The sequence below is a fragment of the Pimephales promelas genome, chromosome 10 (assembly GCF_988280905.1).
Source record: "Pimephales promelas chromosome 10, fPimPro1.hap1.1, whole genome shotgun sequence".
In the NCBI taxonomy this organism is placed as follows: Eukaryota; Metazoa; Chordata; class Actinopteri; order Cypriniformes; family Leuciscidae; genus Pimephales; species Pimephales promelas.
In genome coordinates, this window is record NC_142778.1 from 33,030,462 (window position 1) to 33,052,644 (window position 22,183).

Sequence of the window (22,183 nt, forward strand, 5' to 3'; positions counted from 1 at the left end):
AAACTCAAAACCAATTTGTTTTAACAGTATTATCATTCATTCTTAATCATTTTTCATAACTCTGTATTACAATCATAATGTAAATTTAGGTACCTTTAGTCCTTTGCATCTTTACTTCAACTGCCCACCTTCCATGCTGTCTGTAAATAGTGTTGTTTCTTGTTTCTTGTTTCTGTTTTGTGTGTTTTCTAAATGTAATCCGATATGCAACTGCAGTCTCTCATTTTCTTGGACTGGGCAAATGTCTACTGTCCATACTGCACTCATAAAAAAATTATTTTGTGGTGAAGTAAATACTACAGAAAAAAACCCAATGTAATTTACATGAAAAAAGTTAGTTCAGGCAAGAATTTAAAAAAATTAAGTAAATTCTATAGTAGTACTCAATTCAATCGTCTAGAAATGAAAGCGTAAATATCACCATAATATATACTTTATAACTTTTCTGATACTGGTGTTCCCATCATGCACTGGGCTATGGATAATTAATTAGGTTTATTTTTCACTGTTTTCCATATGTATTTACACTATTTTATCATTGCTTTTGTTGTTAGGATTAGTAATTTGCCATTTTGTGACATTTGGAGTTAATTTTCTACTTAAAATGACACATTCAAACACAAAAACGATCTATCAAACGTTACCGTCATTGTGTATTGTCTGCCAAGTATTGAGTTCTGCGTTCACACAAAATGAAGATGTGATGACACACAATATAAGTATTGATTACTAAAACATTTCTGAGTAAATCATATACTTGAAAACTTTGGTCTAATTCAATGTTATATTGTTTGAGTGAAATGTAATACAAAGAAAAATTCAATTAAATAGAATAGATATTACTTAACCTTTATTTAGCTAAATAAAAATTACTTAATTTCTTATGTTAACTTAGTTAAGTAATAGTTTACTTAATTCTATATGTGAAATTTACTCAAAAAATATCAGTGCAAAAAACTTTTACTCATTGTTTTTTTACAGTGTGTGTGAACTGATTGTTCTTTACTGTTACAGTATTGTGAGCTTGGGAAATGTGCTATATAAATTAAACTTATTATTAGAAGAAACCGGTTTTCATGAAGGTTTTTATTTGCGATCCTCCTCATGCATTACACTGAGATTACATATTTTTCATTGCAGTACTACAAACTTGTGTAAACAGTCAAAAAAAAAAAATGCCATTGGTGTGTCCCAAATTGCGTACTCATGCACTATTCTGTCACATTTTGTAGTATAAATAGTGCGAGCGTGTGAGAATTCCAAATAGAAACTACTAGAAAAGTGAAGTGTATATGTAACGTGAGAAACAACTCATGTCTTGTTCTCAGACAAACCGCAGACAGACAAAGATGTGGAAGTACATGTCAAACTTAAGATGTGCAAAGATGAGTTGTGAAATCACCAGGGGATGTGTTTGCCCTCCCAATCTAAAAGAGTTCCACTGTGTTTCTCGGTGAGGCTCGTGATGACTTCCATCATACCGCTGACACTCTCAGCTGTCGTCAGGGGAGCCTGAGGGTGCCGTGAGGAAAATCACAAACGTGAGGATAGCAGAGCAATGAGATGAATATAAAAACACATTTGGAAAAAGCACTTTTGTATTACCTCTGGGCCTCCCATTTCTGTCGCGACCCATCCTGGATGGAGAGACATAACTAGAATGCCATCTTTTTTAAAATCCTCCGCCAAGCAGCAAGTTAACATGTTCAGTGCAGCCTGAAGTGATTTAGGAGTAAAATAAAGTCTGTGGTGAATCGTTCATGTTTTGTATACTATAGGTTACAGTAAAAGCCTTGAAGAAGCACCGTACCTTGCTGACCCGATAGGGGTACATTGGAGAGATGAGGAAATTTTCAGAGCACCTGGTGATGGATGACAGCAGCGTGGAGACATTGACGACAGCCGATCTACTGCAACACATGCTTGTCTGATGAGGAAACTGAGCTGCAGCCTTGCACAGGAGCGGGTGGAAACTCTGAAAATAAATTAAAGTCAGTTACTGTAAAAGGAAAGCGTTACATCATAATGGTTTCACGGCTCTTTGTTGCTCTGTATTATTTTGCCTTGTTTTACATTTTTCAAATATCTCAACATTCTTAAAGTGGCCCTATTATACTTTTTCCAATTTTACATTTCATGCAGTGTGTAATTTAGCAGTTTGTGAACGCAAAGTTTTAAAGATCAAAGTGCACAACAAATAAAGTTATTGTTTCCCTAAAAGAAAGAATCGATTCTGAACCGGCGAAACCAGTCATCAGCAATTCCTGTCTCACTTCCTATAACATACCGACGTAAATATTGCAACAAATGTGCATAATGCCAGCCTGTGGTCTAATGTGTAGTTTGACCCGTCCTCAAACACTAGCTGAAGCCTGGAAGAGTTTGGTTTGTGTTGTCAACATGTCAAAAAGATGCTGTTTTTTTAACTGGTTTAGAGAAACTGAATCTTTGAATGAACAGTGTTCAGACTCTTTAGTGCAATGTATTTTAAGAGATAATTTAAGTGTGTTTTTTTTTAAACCTATTGTAGGAGATCTCCAAAACAAAATTAGGAACCTTTAAATAGCATAATAGGGACACTTGAAATCAAGATTCATTATTTTGAGAAGCAAAATGACTAGTCTTTCAAGTCTAGTTCTCTGAAAAATTATCAAAATAAAACTGAATTTATGCTCAAAACAAGAAGAAAATGTCCGTGGGGTTAGAAAAATAAACTTAATTCAATCGGAAAACAAGATTATTTTTACCCCACAGACCGATATTTTTTCTTGTTTTGAACATAAACTGATTTGAACACATTTTATATTAAGTAATTATATGATATTTATTTTTTTTATATCTGTGGTGGAAAACAAGACAAATACACTCACCTAAAGGATTATTAGGAACACCATACTAATACTGTGTTTGACCCCCTTTCGCCTTCAGAAATGCCTAAATACGTGGCATTGATTCAACAAGGTGCTGAAAGTATTCTTTAGAAATGTAGGCCCATATTGATAGGATTGCATCTCATTTTCATGTTCAAGAAACCAATTTGAAATGATTTGAGCTTTGTGATATGGTGCATTATCCTGCTGGAACTGGAAGTAGCCATCAGAGGATGGGGACATGGTGGCCATAAAGGGATGAACATGGTCAGAAACAATGCTCAGGTAGGCTGTGGCATTTAAACGATGCCCAATTGGCACTAAAATTTACCAAGAAAACATCCCCCACACCATTACACCACCACCACCAGCCTGCACAGTGGTAACAAGGCATGATGGATCCATGTTCTCATTCTGTTTACGCCAAATTCTGACTCTACCATCTGAATGTCTCGACAGAAATCGAGACTCATCAGACCAGGCAACATTTTCCCAGTCTTCAACTGTCCAATTTTGGTTCCTAATAATCCTTTAGGTGAGTGTAAGTAAATCATTTGTTGCAAGTGTTGAAGGTTCACGCACTTTTGCGACGAGCATGGGTCCTACAACATTAGTCGTGAACACGTCCACCATCTCCTGTTTTCCTGTCTCTGCCAGAGATCCTGGGATGTTCACACCAGCATTGTTGATGATCAGATTCAGGCCTCTGCCATTCAGTTTGGCTTCCACCAGTTTTGAGGCGTCTGCGATACTAGCCTGACTATTAGTGTCTTTTGAAAAATGAAGTAGAACAAAGTTATATGACTGTCCTAATGAAGAGAATCATGAATCAACCATGATATTACAGCACTGTCCATTATTTTATGAATCTCTTACCCAGTTGGACAACTGTGATCACATCATGGTGCTTCTGAGCTAGTTTCTGGAGTTCCTGAAATACAAGCAGACGCACCTGCTTCTCAACTTCATATATACATCTTCATAAAACGACAAATCACACATTACATCCAGTACAACAACAACAGAGTTGCCCAACTCGTTTCAGTCCCACAATGACTCATCTAGTCTTTGTAAAACTTGAATAGATGGTACAAAGTTCAACAGATGGTACAAATGTCAATCATATATATCGAAAACTTGGTAAATAGCATTAATTAAGGGAAAATCTTGACATCATCTAATTTTTAACAGTTTCAGCAATTTGTTTACATTAGCATTTGGCATCATTATGAACTGTACATTTACTTACTAATTGAAATCTTAACATTTTAAGTAATATATAATCAAAATGATATGAATTAAGTAGGCCTACATTATATAATATAATTAAGTATATAAAGTTGATGAAAAAATGAGTGTAGCTAAAATTAGTTTATATGTTATAAACAAACATGAATTAACAATAGAATATTTACAAATTAGCCTTTCTTTACAGACTTCTCATGGCTTGTTACCTGTGCTCTTGGTCCATTTGGGTCTCTACAACCAGCAAAGATGTGAAGTGGAGATGAGGGTGAATCAGCCAACTGGCGAACCAGCTCAAGTCCAATTCCACGGTTTGATCCGGTCACCAGAACACTGTCGAACATTCTAGAGGACATTTTCAGAGGCTCATCTGTGACCTACACACTACAATGGACGCATGCACTGCACCTGTATGTTAGTGTGTATGTATTGGATGTGTGGGAGTCATCAGTGTTATGGAGTAATGAATGTTTACTACGTGTCACTGCTTACGCTTCTGAGTCCCTCCCAGGCTTGAAAGCCTTCTTCTTCCTGGACAGAGAGAAAATATTGACATTTATTTATTTAGCAGGTGTTTTATGCAATAAATCTTGCAAATGAGACATGCCGTATAAAACTAAGATAAACAGGTCACATTTCAGATGTCTTCAGTTTCTCATTGTCATTCTGTTACAATGCATTCATTTAAATGCAAATGATTTTCTCTCATTTAAGTTTGACTTATAAAATACTTTAAGTCTCAGATCCATATAGATCTATATTGGGGACTTTCTTTTTTCATAAGAATGAATGAATTTAAGACAAATTCATTTTTGTTTTAACACTGATGATTCCACCACGTATACAGTTTCATTTTCAGAGGGAAGCTGTTAATTAACCGCAAACATAGAGGACCTTTAAAACGAGAAATCCCTGTTAAACCGCTAAAAAAGTGAACCACACAAGAACTGAGTGGAGTAATCACTGTTGAGTAAGCACTTCAAAATATCTAAACATCCTTAAAACAAGTAAACAAGACTAATTTTTACTGTATTTCTATAATTAATAGAGCCTTGGCGAAAATAACATTAAATGACTTTTCAAAAAATTTTCCAGTCCCATTTTGTTTTATGAATGTTTATATATTGACTAATATGAACTCATATTGTTAAGTAACTATGCAGCTAAACACTACATAGTTATCTTAAGGTATGCTCACCATTGAGGGATCCCCGAACATTAGTTTTGGTTCACTTCCACCATCTTTTTCCCATTTTTGAATCCTGGATTCTCAAACCAGCATTGTTGATGATCAGATTCAGGCCTTTGTTTCTCAGCTTGACTTTCACCAGCTTTAAAGACTTTCAGTGCCTTTGCTTGTAAAACTGCAAAACATGTAAACATTTTAGGAGATTTATGCATGTCTGCATAAACTACATGATTTGCACGTGTATCTTGTCACAAAACACTATTAATTTACAGCAGAGAAGCAGAACTAGTTTCAGTGTCACAATGACATGTTATGAATGAAACATGATATAGATGCCAGGAAGATAAGATTTTGATCTACATCATAATGCAGGCATGTCATGAATGTACTAGAGAAAACTAGTAAAACTAAACCAGACCCAACCTTTATGGGGAAAGTAATGCATCTTCAAAGCTTTGGATTTGGAAATGAGGGCGATTCAAACGACTGGTGAACCAACTCGAATTGTGGTCCACTCTTTGATCAGAGCGAGAAGTTCAGTAAATGTTTAACAAGTGCCATCGCTTGAGAGTCCCTCCCTGAGTCTACAAAAGCCGTTTCATCTCCGACTATAGAGTAACAACTAAAAGCTTTTTCCAGAACATGCAGGTGCAGTGTAAAAATGCATATGCTTCATCTAATCAATAGAATTGTGACAACAGATTACAAGCAAAATACAAAATAATTAATCAATTTTTTCCTTAAAAGTTAACCATTTAAAATGAGTAAAGTTTATACAAAAAATGTAACAAAAATAACAGGCAGACGTCAAAGATTAATTAAGAACTCTTTATTTTATATTACCAACATTGAAGGCACCTGATGTTAACAAGCAGAATCACTGAAGGAGAAAGCTGTAATTTTAAAACAAACCTAACACAAACACCGATCAGACTTACATGTATGTTATTTTGGTTGTTGTTGTAAACTTTACTCATTTTAAATGGTTAACTTTTAAGGAATTACTGTTATGCTGCCATTTTCTTAGTCAGTGTTGGTACAACAATCCACAGTATCACATAAAAATATCTACATCCTTAAAACGAAATAAATTTACTTGAAAGGCAAAATTGTGTAGGATTAGATTGTGTTTTCACAGAATATATCTTTTAATGAGAGAAAGTATTTTTAACAAAAACAAAAAACAAAAATAAAAAAATGATAAAAAAAAATAGTCTAAAACGTTTGCAAAAAGTTAGATTTAAAGAACTGACTATATTAGTGTATTTGATTCTGACGGGAGGACATTACACAAATCACAAGATGCTGACAGTATACTGCAGAAGTGAATACAATTAGACACTATGGCCACTAGGTGGCAGACCAGAATCACTTATGTCACCAGGGAAAAAAAAAGAGGTTACCCGCTGCCCCCGCCCCCACACCCCCACTCCAACAAGTATCATTGGAAAAGAACCTGGAGTTGAGCAAACTTTTTTTTTTCAAGTTTAAGGTCAAGGTCATCTGTAAATCAACACACTGATCTTTTATCACACTCAAACACAAGAGACACAAAACAGACTATAACTGACTCTTTCTCATACCTGTTCACAAGCACTCACAACAGAGAAAAAACACAAAACAGCCTGTCCTCCTCTCAAACTAGGACAAAGAGCAGCTGATAGAGACACGTAACCATGGCGACCAGGTGACGTCTCACATTCCAGCTTGAGCTCTCAGATTTCAGATAGGAGGCCGGTGGCCAATATTCATGTACTTCCATCATACTGACTAAAGCGATGCCAGTCTGTGGCGAGGTGGCGAGGGCTCATAGACCAGAAAGAAAATCATTAAAATCAGCTGTTAAGAGAAATGGAGTGTTTAGGCCAGGCACAGGTGGGCATACTAAAATTTCCCACACATGTTTGCCATGTCATGACTAGTCAGCGATCAAGTGCTTCCCTGTTCCTTGGTCTGTTCTTATAAGTTGTGTGACATCACAGACGGCATTAGCCTCAAGCTAGAGGCCAAGTGTACCATGACCGGGAATACTTTTTTTCCTAGTTTAAGCTAAAGCCTGTGGAATGCTGGGTAGGCAACTGAGAGGCTGGCGGCTTGGGTCTGGTAACCTGCTGAGGGATGTGGGAGAGACAGGGGAATGTAAAGTCCTCCAAGCGGAGTGTACCAGCTCGTCTGGCAGCATTCCTCACACATAAATGCGCACACACCTCGAAAAAACCACGCAAACATTCCACATCTCTTCCTCCACAACCTGTACGTCTGTTCCATGTGTGGAGCGCCACAGACGTAATGCTCATTGCTGTACTAGGAGTAACTAATTATTTATGTATAAATGTATATATACAGTATATATATATATATATAGGGCTGTCAAACTGTTTATCACGATTAATCGCATCCAAAATAAAAGTTTGTGTTTACATAATATATGTGGGTGCACTTTGTATGATTATATGCATAAATACACACACATGCATGTGTATTTAAGAAAAAAACAATTATTTATATATAAAATAATTAAAACGCATTGCTTACTTTTAGAATGCATTTATTAACCCTTTATTTATTTATTTATTTATTAAGCATTTATTTAATGATGGATGGAATTATGATTTATGATTTTTTGGGATAAAAAATCTGTGGTACCATTCACCCCTATAATAAAGCTTGGAAGAGGCAGGATATTTTATAATATAAGATTTTTTTTGGCTGAAAGAAGAAAGTCATATACACCATAATTGTCTGAATTATGGAATAATTTCATTTTTGTGTGAACTAATCTTTTAAAATGGTTATTCAAAAGTAGTTTGATGCTGCCATTGTGGTCATACTGATTGTATTTGTTGTGTCACATCAACGTCAATCCATTTTCTAAGAAGATATTTTTGTCTGTCCAGTGTCCACATGTTGTGTTGATTGTGGTCCCAACATTTCATGCACCTTGCACGCACTAACCCATGACCCCTTTAAAGGGATAGTTCACCCCAAAATGAAAAATTTGTCATCATTTACTCACGCTCACCAACTGTTTGATAACCAACATTCTTATGTATTATCATATGTATTTTTTGTGTGTTCAACAGAAGAAACAACTTACTCAAGGGTGAGTTTTTTTTTTTGGGTGAACTATCCCTTTAAGTTTCTCTGACAACTGCTTCAAAATTACAAATGAACCTTTTGAAATGATTTCTATCTGTAATTTTTTTTATTATCTGCACACATTCTACACCCACTCAGATGATATTCAACAAAAACGCATAGAAATGCACAGAAATTGACCTGAAAACATTTTAAATTGTAATTTAGTTGTAATTGCGACCATTTAGTCAGTGCTGTTTCATACAATTTCACCAGGTGTAAGTTGCTTTTGTTCTGACCTGAGAACTCAATCTAAGTCTATTATGCACACCAACATTACTTTTATTAGATCAAAAATACTGTAATTGTGAAATATAAATATCTATTTTTAATGAAATATATTTTAAAATGGGATTCATCTTTTTTTCAGCATCATTACTCCACTATAATATGCTCATTTGGTGCTCAATAAACATCATTGTCAACGTTAAAAACAGTCGTGCGTTGACCGTTTCGTTTAAAATAGTAATTTGAAATGATAATTCTGTTTTTAAATACACTCTCAAGTAGACCAACATGGTACAATAGGGACGTAACCACCTGAGTTGAATAACTTACTGTGTGGTCAGAGAACAAAAACATACTTTCCAGATTCCAGACAGGTATGATCGGCATGTTTGACATTCTGCTGACATGACTGAGGTATGAAACATCTATGTAATTTTATGTGAGTTGGCAAGTAAGAACTATTGTGTTAGGAGGCTGCTTTTTCATATTATCATAGAGTAACTTATCTAAACCGACTGGTTATATAGTGAAGACAACAATTTCTCATAATTCAAGTGCAGTTTCATCCCTTTTCCCCGATTATGAGACCAGATGAACAGCAGAGGTGGGAGTATTACATATCTTATCAGCTTGTACAAACCAGACCTCTCTAGAATAGCTGACATTCTTAAGCATCCAACACCTAAGCAACTACAAACTTAAATAGACCCTGTTTTAAAAATCTAATATTCTGTGGGTGAGTATAACGGACCTTTTCCTTTCAGGTTTACCACCTGACTTTCTGTATTTTGAAGGTCTCATCACCTCCATCTCTGTCCTCCTGTGATGCCTAATATAAGATTATAAGACATTTTAGAAAGGATGACTTATTCTAAACTGCTTCTCGGGTTTCTGCTTCTCAGGTGAAATGTCACTCCACAGACCTAAAACCTCAGCAGGTACTTATCTAACAAACATCTGGTTTGACAGGTTAAATACTTTACGTATGAGTGCATGGGTGAACCAGAGGAGAGAACATTCATTGCCTACTTGGTAAGGTCAAGATATTTTGAAAATGCTCCAGGCATTTCATTTCCCCATTTATAATCAAATGTAGAAGAGTTTGCAAGAACCAAAGAAGACTGTCCAAAACACCCCCTTTTTCCAAATACCTTATGGGTCAGCTGAGTCACTAATACACATGTTTTCAAACTTAATTTCTATACTATATTCCAGGAAATTGTTGGGTCTAGACCAAATGCAAAGTAGATCAAAGTACTGACCGTTGCAATGAGCAGCAGGATTATCATCTCCCTCCACATTCCAGCATTCTTCTGCTTTCCATCATCATCCAAGCTGGACAGAGGCCCGTGAAGAGGGTGTGCAGAGCAGACACTGGACACACAACAAGGAAAACACAAGAAAGGGAAGGTTTAATTAAGACCAGCGGCTCAAATAGACTAAAGATGGAGACGATGAAAAAAAGTGAGCAAATGTCAGCTTTGTGTTTTAAAAAAACTTTTGCTGATAATTTACTCACCCCCATGTCATCCAAGATGTCCATGTCTTTCTTTCTTCAGTCGAAAAGAAATTAAGGTTTTTGATGAAAACATTCCAGCATTTTTCTCCATATAATAGACTTCATTAGGAACCAAATAGTAAATGATCAGCAAAAGTTTTTTTTAAAAGAGAACTACTCCTTTAATAGTTTCTCTTATGCAAGATTTTTTCTCATTTATAGTATTTTCTAAACCTTAAGGCGTGCTCTTCTTCTCGGAAACATAAAAGGAAATGTACTAATTATATCTGCTCTGTAAAATCATTAACTCGAGAGAACAGGCAGACACTTTAAAGCAGTGCTATTTTAATATGTTTAATATTTATTTTATGTGCCAATATAGAAATTAGGCTTTCAAAAAACCTGAGAAATATTCACTGCCGAAAAAAATGTGACAACTAGCCCCAGTCTCTCCTAACCACAACAAACCGGATATTTCCTGAGGATCTGGATTTTCCTCTTCCATTGAATGGAAATGTCGCTGAACCTTCTCTTATTGGGTCATGACGTCATTTGATGTTGTTTATTAATATCTTTTAACACAATGAGATCACTGAGTCATGAGGAATTTTTTATTTCCCACCCTGAGGGGGTCAAAGGAAAATTATGCTCACATATGATGTGACATTACGCACGACCACGCCTTCTAGCGGCGGTCCGCCTGACGTCAGTGTTATTGAAAGGCACAGGCCCCGCCCACCGCCGGGAGAACCGCTCTAACAAATCATTCAGCTCGTGCCTGTGAAGCAGTATTGCGGATCGCGACTGTCAGGTCACTCATGCTGCGCACACAATCTCTCTCTGGCTGCTGACTCCTGTATCTCGGGGCACTACAGTGCGATACTGCCCGTGGGAATATACGCACCGCAAACATGTCACGGCATCAAAGGACGCCGTTGAAAAACGAGGAGAGTGTGGTGGAGGTGAAGAGCAAAGTAAGTGAATCCCATAAATGTTGCATTTGACAGCGTGCATAATGTAAACACTGCTGTTTACGCAGCCCTCCACGGGAGCGTGCCCGTAATTGGAGGGCTTTCAATCCGGCGCATCACCAGTGTAGGGGTTTGTGTACTAATCCATCCATAGAGAGAAACGCTGATGGTGCTGGATGTGTCAGACTACGAGGCGCGAGACGAGCGCGTTTGGCTGGGATCATTATGACAGCAGGTCTCTGTTCGGTTCGTGTGATGTGATATGCGGTTCTGGTGCAGTGTGAAGAAGAACTCTATATAGACAGACGTGCGCAATGAGGCGATTGGGCCCTGTTGATCGATTATGCATGTTACGTATACCAATAGCGAAGATCCGAATCCCGCAGTCCAAGAGGAATCAGATGATGCATTGATCGTAGCTGTGTACAACATAAATTCGATAAGACGCCGGTTCAGGGTCTTCACCTAAAATAAATTCCCCTGTTTTCATCAATTAAAATAAGCAGGTATTAATAACCAGAAAAAACAAACAAAAAAACACGAGCAAAAGTGAATTTGTTTGGGATTCAATTCAGCTGGCACGAGGCCACAGGTGATCATAATCTTGCTGATGTTTAGTGCTACAGCACTATTGCCAATGTATTTGGAAAAAATAAAAATGTAAATCTCACGTTTCATAACATATTAACGGGTTAATTTGTATATTTCTTCTCTGCTGGTGAAAATAGTTCCAAAAGAAGCTAAAACATTATTGATTGTCGCCAAGCAACACAAAACTAAAAGCCGGACTGGATCGATGTCTATGAGTGGAACGGAACGACCCCTGTCAAAGCGTTCTGTAATCCTCAGGTGTGTGGACAAATCAGGTCCTCCCTCGAAATCGGGTCTCTAATATCCGTGAACAGTGAAACATGCATCATAATAGGCGACCAAACGTTTGGTGATGAGAAGAGACTTGGTTCAGTTGGTTAACAACTTTAATTGGTCAGTTGGTTGCAAAAAAAACCTAGATAAAAAAAACTCTTAACATAAATCCGGTCCTGCTCAACCTGCTCTGAAAGGTATTCAAACCGGGTTCTCCATCATGGGTGGGGGGTGCGCTAATGAGGACACTTGCCTCTTGAGGCCAGGGGAGTGAGATTTATACACACAGCGTTTACTGGCCTATGTCCGTTACACTCACCCCCTAAACCTCACTCCAATCCGGATCATCGCGCCAAATGTAGCCAGTCCTATAACCCGCTTCGAGCGGGGTGTCTGGCGTGGGAGGCCTCTTGAGGCCTGGGGAATGAGGTTTACACTCCTAGCTTTTAGGCCCTGTTTACACGAGAACGCTCGCGGGTGAAAATGTAAAAATATTTTATCGGATGTGCCTTTCGTTTACACGGCGACAGCGTTTTTGGGGCTTAAAAACGCAAAAAAGTGAAACCACCCTCCAGAGTTGAAATCTTAAAAACGCTCCACCGCCACAGTGCTCCACATCGCCACCTAGCCGCCTGGAGTGTATACTTCATTGAATATCACACACTTTTGTGTCACCATATGCACGCGGATTTCCCAACCAAAACGCTCGTCTAAACGCAGAATAAAAAGTGAAACGCAACGCCACTTTTGCGTTTTCTCTTCAGAATCGTTTCTGTCCGTTACACAGATAAATGTGAACAAATTTGATGTGCATATCCAAGTGTTTGTGCAAAGAGAAGGAAAAAAAGATTTTTAGTTGATATTTTTTTTAATTAATCTTTTTGGCCCCTTTGGAAGTTTGCTGAGCCCCCCTAGTTGCTTGGCCCCTGGTTGAGAACTGTTGTTTTAGAAGACCAGCTGTTGTTTAATAGTATTTAACCAATTAAAATGTCATTGTGATAAACAGGTCATACATATTGATCTCATTTAAAAGAGGAAACAATCTTTACATTACATATGATGGTGCATGAATGAATATCAACAGGAAAATTGGGGGGGAAAAAATCTAATGTTGTATTGATATTTAAAATGTTTCATGTTTTTATTGCTTTCCTCATCATAGCCTCTTATTATTACTAAGACACAGATTTGTTGTCAGTATGCTCGGTATACTTATTGAAAAACCTCAACCACAATCTGCCAAACAGAGTAGGATATGTTTTATTATTTATACTTCCTTGAGAAATGTTAGGCGGGCAGTGCACAGATGTGTGTGAATTGAAAGATGAGAATAGTAAACACAGGAGGGTCATCTAGGATTCCAGTGAAGTTCCAGGTCTGGAGGTGATATAGTGTCTTTTTTTATTATTATTTCTGCCTTAACTAGCTAATTTAATAACTCAAATCTTCCTGCATGAGGTTTGGGTTTTCGTAACAGGCAATGTGTTTGGTGACACTCTTCTTCCTGAGAGGAAATTGGTATGACTGTTTTCTTTTCTACTTTTCCAGCTCTTAATGGGATCCTTCCTGTCTCATATTAGGCTATCTATTGCTTAGTCATTGCAAAGGCATTTTTAAGTAGTTTAAGGTTGACAAGTAGTTTGTTGAGCAATTTAAAGTGATGTAATTTTTCCAAGAGGTTATTCTTTTATTGGTAAAGTATGACAGGTATGACCTTTTTATCTTTATTGCCATGGTTACAGTGGTGGTGATCACATTTTTCATGTGAACTCATAATAATAGCTCAAATGTAATTTTAGTACAAATGCAACTGTTTCAAAGGTGTTGATGGTTGTAATAAAGGGCGTAAATGTAAATGTTTAGAAGTGGGATGATGAATATGTTCATATACTGTATGTTACGCAATGCCTGTGAGGAAAAGTTAAAAATAATTTTATTGACACATTTTAAGTATTTTACGTCTGTAATCGGACATATTTCTGAAAGAAACAAGAACGAAAAAAAATGTAAGACCTGATTTTATCCAACATGAATTGATTGGGCTATAAAAGTAGTCATATGACTACTATACATGTCCATATTATACACATAACTTCAACACAACGATATAAAAAAAGAAAGAAGAAAACCAATATGTTTGGAAGCTTCAGTCCCTAGATGTCAGTGTCCTTCATTCTGACTATCGACCACAGAAAAAAAGCCTTTGGTTTTATTTTTGTGAATGGGAACATGGGACCTTAAAAAACACCCCATGTGAACTACCGAATGATCTTATTCAAATTATCCACAATATGATCTTCCTCTTCAAGTTATTCTTCATGCATACAGGAGAAAATCTTTGGCCCAGACGCAGTTCCTCCTCATAAACTGAGCAATCTGACAGATTTTGTCCAATATGTTCAGCTGAGCTCTTGAGATGAATTCCCCATCCGTGTGTGTGAGTGTGTGTGGTCTGGAGAAGCTCAGCTTTTTAATGCCATTGTTCTCATCTTTCTCTTTATCTGTAGCACTTGATTAGATTGACCCTCCCTTTGTTCCTCATTGCTTTTTTACCTTAATGGCTTCCTCAGAGCCGCAAGTGCACATCAAACAACTCAGCAGCTGCCGGAGCAAGTAAAATCGGTACAAAGAACTGCCAATGAATGTGTCTGCATGCCCAAGTCTGTCTAAGGGGCTGTTTACATGACTTTTTATGCATTGTTTTGGCCTTTCATTTACACAACAACAGCGTTTTGGGGGCCTGAAAACGCAAACTATTGTAAACGGGTCTGAAAACTATACCCTTATCGTCTCGGTGTAAACAACAAAAACGCAAATTTGTGAAAACGGTGAGGTCATGCACATGCATATTACGTGTTCTGTCTTTAGGCGCGTAGTTTTTCTTTACAAAGTAACATCGCCACCTACTGGCCTGGCATGCATAATGATACAGTGTTTTTATCTGTGTGAAGAGAAATCTTTTTGTCAACATTGTTGTCTGTTTGAAAAAACTGCAAAATATATCATTGTCATGTAGACAACTAAACGTACCCTTAATTTCAAAGGGAAAATCTTTCCAGAAATTGGAATTCACCCTTCGCAGGGAGTTTGATTGATAGGCGATCATTTGACCAATCATCATCCACCATTTTTGTCCAACAAAGCAGTCAGGAGAGTCAGTAGATTAACGTCGGCGAATTTGAACTTGAGAAACGTTGTGTGCTGATGTCTTGGGTCTATGAAAGCAGTCCATTTACCATTAAAGAGCCACAAAACGGTATTTATTGTTTACATTTCTTGTAAAAAATGACCAAGGTTGAGAGAATATCGGTCTGTCAGCGCTTTGTCAGTTTCCGCTTTGCTTCGCGATGTATTTTTTGGAGTGGCTTGTCGGACATAGCAACAGTAACTAAAGGGGGCGGGTCTTTATGAACGGTCAATTGTCATTAATAAAAGTTCTAACATTTCTTACAGGGTCGTGATCTGTCATAATTAATCTACCAAGCTAAGCACTGTGCGTGAAGAGCTTATTTTGTGTTTATTGATATGATTTAACATGTTTGTGGTTGTCCTGCAGTTTGAGGCGGAGTACCGAAGGTTTGCCCTGAAGAAGAAGGGAGCTGGGGGCTTCCAGGAATTCTACCAACTGCTTCAGACCATTCACAGAATCCCCGGAGTGGACGTGCTGCTGGGATATGCCGACATCCACGGAGATCTTCTTCCAATTAACAATGATGACAACTTCCACAAAGCACTGTCCTCAGCAAATCCGCTGCTTCGAATTATCATTCAAAAAAGAGGTGAGTCGCTAAACTGTATATACGTTTGCATATCCTCATATGCAAAGAGGTCATTCATTGGTTGATATTGTTTTGGAGCTTGAAGGCAACGTGTGTCAACCTTTAAAGCCACACTATGCAGCTCTAAAGTTTTTGTGAAACAGCGACCCCTAGAGCCGCTGTGGTGTACTTGCACTGTCGCAAATAACCGTAACTCCACTGTTACTGCAGTCTACTGAACTACTGATGATGGTAATATATGTCAAGTGTTAAACTACTTTATAATAATAAAGTTGCCAATCGCATTTGCCGGCTTATAACGTTTTTACATGATTTCTGCTAAATCACAAGTAAATAGTGTAGGACTAATGTATAATTTCATGTGTTTTTTTGATTGTAATGTAAACATTACGAAAATGTCAGATGACATCAATAAAGTTAAATGCACGTCGCATTATTTCATAACATTGGCCGTTATGGTTTCGACATGATTTTTACAATTTATCATAATAGTTAGCAAATTGTGCTCACTTACACTATTTACAACCTCTAGGCTTATATGTCCTAATAATTATATGAGGTATTGACTATTTCCTCATGATAATCGCAGGAATCAACATCAACAGCGTCAAGATTTAATTGACTCATAATCAACACAATTTGAAGTAAAGTTACAGTCGGGAAGTGCACTGTTAGTCAGCTAAAGTTTGCACAGTAACTTACGCACACCATAAGAAATTCGAACCAGACACAGGACTAACGTTACATGATAAATACACATCACAACACCCGAGTTCAGCTGGCAAACTAGCTCTTTTGCCAAGCTAGGCAATAAAACAACGAAAAAAACAAAACTAAGAGAAACGACTGTTTGTTAGGAAGTCTGCTCACAGCTCTGCTAATCGAAAGCTAGCTAGACTTATGTGGGAATTATTGAACTGGTCTAATTATCAACAATGGATGAACAGCACTGTAAAAAATGACATACTACAAGCCAGCGCAGCAACATACAACATAGAACGCAAAAAAGTTTACAAATAAGAGATTTACTTACAAGTCCATCAACAAGATAGCCAGGTCAGCATCTGCTTTTAAGCTCGCGCCAACGAGTGAAAGCCTGACCAAGTGGACTCTTGTCCGTTTTCTAGCATGGTCCGATTCTCTTTTCCTTTTTCTTGACATTTCTGGGTCTGACCGAGTTTTCTTGGATGCGCGTAAGTGGCTTCATATGTTGTTGTTAATGTGTGTGACGTCGTTGCCATTAGTGTTGTCACGGTACCAAAATTTCAGTATTCGGTACCAATACCAGTAAAAGTTCACGGTTCTCGGTACCAATTTCGGTACCAAAGCTTAGTTTAAATTTACATATATTTAAGTGTTTATCACGTTTACAAGTATGGAAACTGTACATTTGTATTATAAACACTTTAGAAAAAAATTAGATAAAATGACCTAAAATAAACAATAGTATACTAACACATTTTTAAAGTTGTTTGTAAAGTTCTAATCCGTTTACATTTATTTAATGCACAATGAATAAAGTGAACAAACATGAACAATCAAGTGTTTCTATTAAATAACATTTACAAACATTAATTAATGTTGTAAAAATATATTGTTCACTCCATGTGTTGATGTGAAGTAGCTAATGTTGATAAATGGTATCTTATTGTAGCATTACCAAACTATAGGCTACAGGAGAAAAAACATGTTTTATTTGATTTGACTGTACTTTTATTTAATCTAAAACTGCATTCATATTTAATTTTGAAAAGGCTTTTTAAAACTGCTGAGTTATAAAGGCAAGAATATGCCTAGAACTGGCACTGACATTAAATGACACAAATAGGGATGCATCGATACTAATACCAGTACTCTGGTGTCGGTTGGATAATACTACTGTGCTCATGTACTCGTAAAACTACCCCGAAAGCACTTTAGAGGCCGTTCACATATCGCGCGTGTTTTTTTTATTATATTTTTGCACGTGCTTATTCTTTCCAAAGCGCTTGCTCTCACGTGGCGTCTGTCGTTGCTATGCAACGAGTTTTTATTATGAGCGCGCTTGCCTCGCGCCTATATTTGAAATTGCGAATTTGCATGTAATCGGCCTCTTATGGCAACGTGACATTAGCCTAATCCAAAATATTTCATATGTGGCTCTTTCCTCCTTTCGTGTCAACAAGTGGATTCAGAGAGAGAGAGAGCCATATCAGCGTTATGAAGAAAGAGGACGCAACTGTGCACCTTTCAGACAGCGCGTCTAGAACTGTATTAACCTGGAGAAAAGCTGGTACCGTAAAAATTTTTTTTTTTTAGTACCGACTTGGTACCGAAGTACCGAGTTTTTTGACAACACTAGTTGCCATAAAGTATTTTGTGATTCTCGCGAGATTTGTCAGGGGTGCCACTCTTAAAATTGCATTGCTGGTTTTTCCAGCGGCGTCCCCCCCAAGCTTTACACCTGGATGATTCGACCTACTATGACTTTGTTTACCACCGAAACGACTTTGAAGCTGTTATATTAAGGTACAAATCTTGCATAGTGTGCCTTTAACTTTCATCTTACCAGGGTCAAACCAGGCAACTAGAGGGTTTTTATGATGAAATGCATATTTTTGCATACGTGGAAAAGGAATCTGCAGACAGCATAGCTGATGCATGTTGTTGTTTGTGTGTATGAGAGAGTTGGGCATTAATTTATATATCATTTTGCTGTCATATCATATGTTGTTATCCATATGGGAATAAAAAGTAATTCCAGCAGTGTAATGTTGCGCATAAGGATGAGGACAGTCATGGGATATGATGAGATGTTATGATGGGTGGGCGTCAGCGTTAGATGGTGCCAGTCGGGGCCCATCTCTGTTTTATGGCTTCGATGGCGCTGCGCCAGCCCGAGGTGCTGAGTCTGATAGCGGTGCGGAGGAGTGATGAGCCCACACCCTCATCTCTCTCTCTCTCTCGCTCTCTTTGACGTTCCTGTCCCTCCTTGTCTTGTCTTTCTGTCATCTTCACAACCCTCTCGCTCTCCCTCCCGCTTCTTCATCACTCTTAATGCCTCAATGTGTTTTATTACATTTGAACCGCAGCAATGAGGAAATGTTTCTCTAATGCTATTAGGAATGTTTTTTCCCATTTCAAAATGTTCTTTTATTTCATTGTTCTGTTAGTTTACGCCACCCCTTCTAATCCACTGTGAAAGAAACTGTGCTCTATTGTTCCTAGTTTTAAAAGCACTATTTTATTTAGAAAAGGGATTAAATCAGATTAATGAATCTAAAATTGCATGTGTTAGTTACTATTTGTACATCATGTTTCAACTAGCTTTTATAGCAATGGATTATAAAAGGATTTGATTATTTATTCCTGTGATTGCAAATCTGAATTTTCAGTGTCACTTGATCCTTCGGAAATCATTCTAATATGCTTCTTTGAAGCTCAAGAAACATTTTTTTATTGTTATCAACTACTTTTGAAACCATTTTTTTTTAATTAAATGCGTTACTTTGCTAATTCTATGCAATTATTTGTGAGATTTACTAGCAATTCCTGAGTGAAAATTGTTTCTACACCAATTGTTTTCAGTGTATTAATAAACCATATGCTAAATAGGATATATATATATATATATATATATATATATATATTAGGGCTGTGCAAAAATTAATTGCGATTAATCGCATCCAAAATAAAAGTCTGTTTAATATATTTGTGAGTGCTGTATATAATTATTTTGTATATATAAATACACACACATGCATGTATATATTTAAGAAAATGTGTTATTCATATATAAAATATTTATATTTATATAATATAGATTATGTATTTAATTACATACACGAAAACAATTCTTAAATATATACATGCATAGGTATTTATATATACAAAATAATTATATACAGTAACAGCACACACAAATATATTATGTAAACACAGACTTTTATTTTGGATGCGATTAATCGCAATTAATTTTTGCACAGCCCTAATATATATATATATATATATATATATATATATATATATATATAGTCTAGACATTTACTGTGCTCTTGTACAGCTATTGGACTTTGATGAATGGGTGAATGAGAACGTCAATAGCATAAAAGGGAAAGTGGATTAATTTGCTTCAGAAGTAAATGTCTTTGGCATGAACTACTGTAGTAGACTAGTTGTTTCAGATTGGAAGTCAGCATAGTGTTTGTGTGTGTGGAGGGTTGCCTCTTGTTTGAGGTGGTTAATGTAAAATCATCTGTACTGTGAGGTAAGACATAAGAGAACATGTGGAAAGAAAAGATAAGGTGCTTACTTGCATCCTACTTGACGTCTTATGAATGTGATTTGTGAGGGAAAGAGACAGCAATAATAATCCAGTGTTGCGTAATCATAATTTGCATAACAAATAGACCTCATTATGTGTACATAGCGATAACTCCATATTTAGTGCGTTTTAAATGACAAACCTTATTCATACACACCCTTGCATGATTAATCAGAGTTTTTTTGCGATTAATTGTTCATAATTACACTAAAACTGCCTGTTTACATGCGTGGTTACATATCCGTGATGTAATATTCTGAGTATGAGAACAAGTTACAACATATTTGTGGCTTTTTATTGCAAGCACAGGGATTATTGTTTTAATTGATGTTTGAAACCACATGCATCAACCATGAAAACAGCCACTTCTGCAGCATTACAGTGTGAGGAGGACAGTCCTGAGAGGAGGAGAAAATAAAGACCTTTCTAGAAATTGTGGTCTTTCCTCATTGAAGTAGATAGAAACTTTACTTGTATAGCTATTACTTGCACTACGTTTAAAAGTTTGTGGTTGGTCGTAATATTTTTAGTCACATATATAGCGTTTGCACCGACCGAAGGACGGCTCTGGTGGATACCCTTTTTTTTTTTCAGGATGCTTTGATAAATAGAAAGTTCAAAAAACAGCATTTTTACTGCCATTTTCATCATTTAATGGATCCTTGTTGAATTAAAGTATTGCTTACTTTAAAAAATGTTTTAAAAGTCTCACTGATTCCACACTTTTGGACAGTAGTGCATATATAGAAAAATGGTTGCACATATTAAGTGTTACCAAGATGGACTGACTTGCACTTAAAGTGACTTTGAACACACTGAGAAACCATGAGTACTGGCGCTGCCATTGAAGAGATATATATCCGCCTGAGCCAGTCATCACTCAGAGCCAGAGAGTCCATTATAGCACCTTCAAGGCAATGCGACTACATTTGCCCTGGAAACTGCTCAGGAATATCACTTTGCACCGTGTACCAAAGTGACCGACAATTTAGCACCACATTCCAGTGATGGAAAGGCAGTTCATCCAAAAATCGTAATGAGTTGAGTTTATTAGTTGAATTCTGATTTGAAAAGAAACACTTCGGTTTGTGAATAAATGGTACAATTTATGAACTGAATCAACTGATTTGTTGAAAACATCTGGAACAAGAACTTATCTGGTTCTTGAGTTTACGGTCGGCCTAGAATAAAAATTCAACCTATCATTCATGCATAATGTTTATTTTATTTATTTAAAAATTAACTTAAATTCTGCCATTTTCTTACAATCGACTGCAAATTCACCTCAGTACATAATCGGTATATAACATAAAGGATTAGTTCTGCTTTTTTGCTGATAATTTACTCAACCCCATGTCATCCTAGATGTCCATGTCTTTCTTTCTTCAGTCGAAAAGAAATTAAAGTTTTTGATGAAAACATTCCAGGATTTTTCTCCATATAATGGACTTCAATGGACCCCAACGTTTCAAGGCCCAAATGAGAGTTTCAGTGCAAACTGTTCAAAGGGCTTTAAACGACACCAGACGATGAATCAGGGTCTTATCTAGGGAAATGATCGCTCATTTCAAAAATAAATAAAAACGTTTAAGTTTTATAAGCACAAATGGTCGCCTTGCTCTGTCCTGTGATGCACATTCATGAATCTCCTGTTCGAACTCGTTCATCAAAATGAACGAATCTTTTTTCGAGTCATTTTGGTCATTGAAGTAAATTATCAGCAAAGTTTTTTTTAAAAGTGAACTAATCCTTTAATGTTGATCTTTTCCTCACACAATTTATCATATAAGTTCAGAAAATGTGCAGTGTAGTGAACAAGTCTTGGACTGCGTCTGTGGTAATTTTGGTAGTTTCCTTGTCATTTTTGGAGCTTAAAGTCGGCGTGAAACGGAAGTTGAGATTATCATTTTTTTCCTTGTGACGTATATCCAAGTGAAACGGCTTCTAAAATTAGAAAAAAAATGTAGGGCAGGGCTTGATTTCGTCCTTCGGGAATTGATTGGATCGTTGGAGGTTGGGTGTTGCAAACAAAATGGAGGCAGATTTGAATTCTCTAAGAGGCGGTGCACCGATAGCCGGACCCTCATCGGATCTGGCA

At 36.9% G+C, this 22,183-nt stretch overlaps 3 protein-coding genes across 6 annotated transcripts in view; 1 reads left to right on the forward strand and 2 right to left on the reverse strand.

Moving 5' to 3' along the window:
- The window catches only part of ripor1 (RHO family interacting cell polarization regulator 1), a 119,568-nt gene that overhangs the window by 76,339 nt on the left and 21,046 nt on the right, over positions 1 to 22,183 (reverse strand). For both annotated transcript variants that reach the window (XM_089116490.1, XM_089116489.1), the window contains one exon: positions 9,933 to 10,044. The gene's annotated coding sequence lies outside the window, so the exon portion shown is untranslated. The remainder of the gene's footprint in view (positions 1 to 9,932; positions 10,045 to 22,183) is intronic.
- LOC120487617 (zgc:158868) lies at positions 1,069 to 5,479 on the reverse strand. 3 transcript variants are annotated; one of them, XM_089116496.1, is made up of 8 exons: positions 5,314 to 5,479; positions 4,608 to 4,646; positions 4,325 to 4,460; positions 3,747 to 3,801; positions 3,453 to 3,640; positions 1,811 to 1,975; positions 1,606 to 1,716; positions 1,069 to 1,512 (listed from the first exon to the last, which is right to left on the reverse strand). In XM_089116496.1, the coding sequence occupies exons 3-8, from the start codon at positions 4,457 to 4,459 to the stop codon at positions 1,399 to 1,401; spliced, it is 768 nt and encodes a 255-aa protein (XP_088972622.1). In that variant the 5' UTR covers position 4,460; positions 4,608 to 4,646; positions 5,314 to 5,479; the 3' UTR covers positions 1,069 to 1,398. The 3 variants fall into 3 exon arrangements, with proteins under 3 accessions (XP_088972622.1, XP_088972623.1, XP_039539780.2); XM_089116497.1 differs by lacking the exon at positions 5,314 to 5,479 and having other exon boundaries at positions 4,608 to 4,819; XM_039683846.2 differs by lacking the exons at positions 4,608 to 4,646; positions 5,314 to 5,479 and having other exon boundaries at positions 4,325 to 4,575.
- The window catches only part of pard6a (par-6 family cell polarity regulator alpha), a 32,330-nt gene continuing 21,053 nt past the window's right edge, over positions 10,907 to 22,183 (forward strand). The window contains exons 1-2 of the mRNA XM_039684213.2: positions 10,907 to 11,142; positions 15,560 to 15,782. Coding sequence (XP_039540147.2) covers positions 11,080 to 11,142; positions 15,560 to 15,782 — 286 coding nt within the window. The 5' untranslated portion in view covers positions 10,907 to 11,079. The remainder of the gene's footprint in view (positions 11,143 to 15,559; positions 15,783 to 22,183) is intronic.

Excerpts from the sequence above, each read along its gene's own strand:
- LOC120487617 (XM_039683846.2), bottom strand. The coding sequence starts at position 4,471 with ATGTCCTCTAGAATGTTCGACAGTGTTCTGGTGACCGGATCAAACCGT. Across the intron at positions 1,976-3,452 it reads GACCCATGCTCGTCGCAAAA|AGTTTCCACCCGCTCCTGTG; the intron begins GTGCGTGAACCT and ends ATTTATTTTCAG. Across the intron at positions 1,717-1,810 it reads ACCCCTATCGGGTCAGCAAG|GCTGCACTGAACATGTTAAC; the intron begins GTACGGTGCTTC and ends AAATCACTTCAG.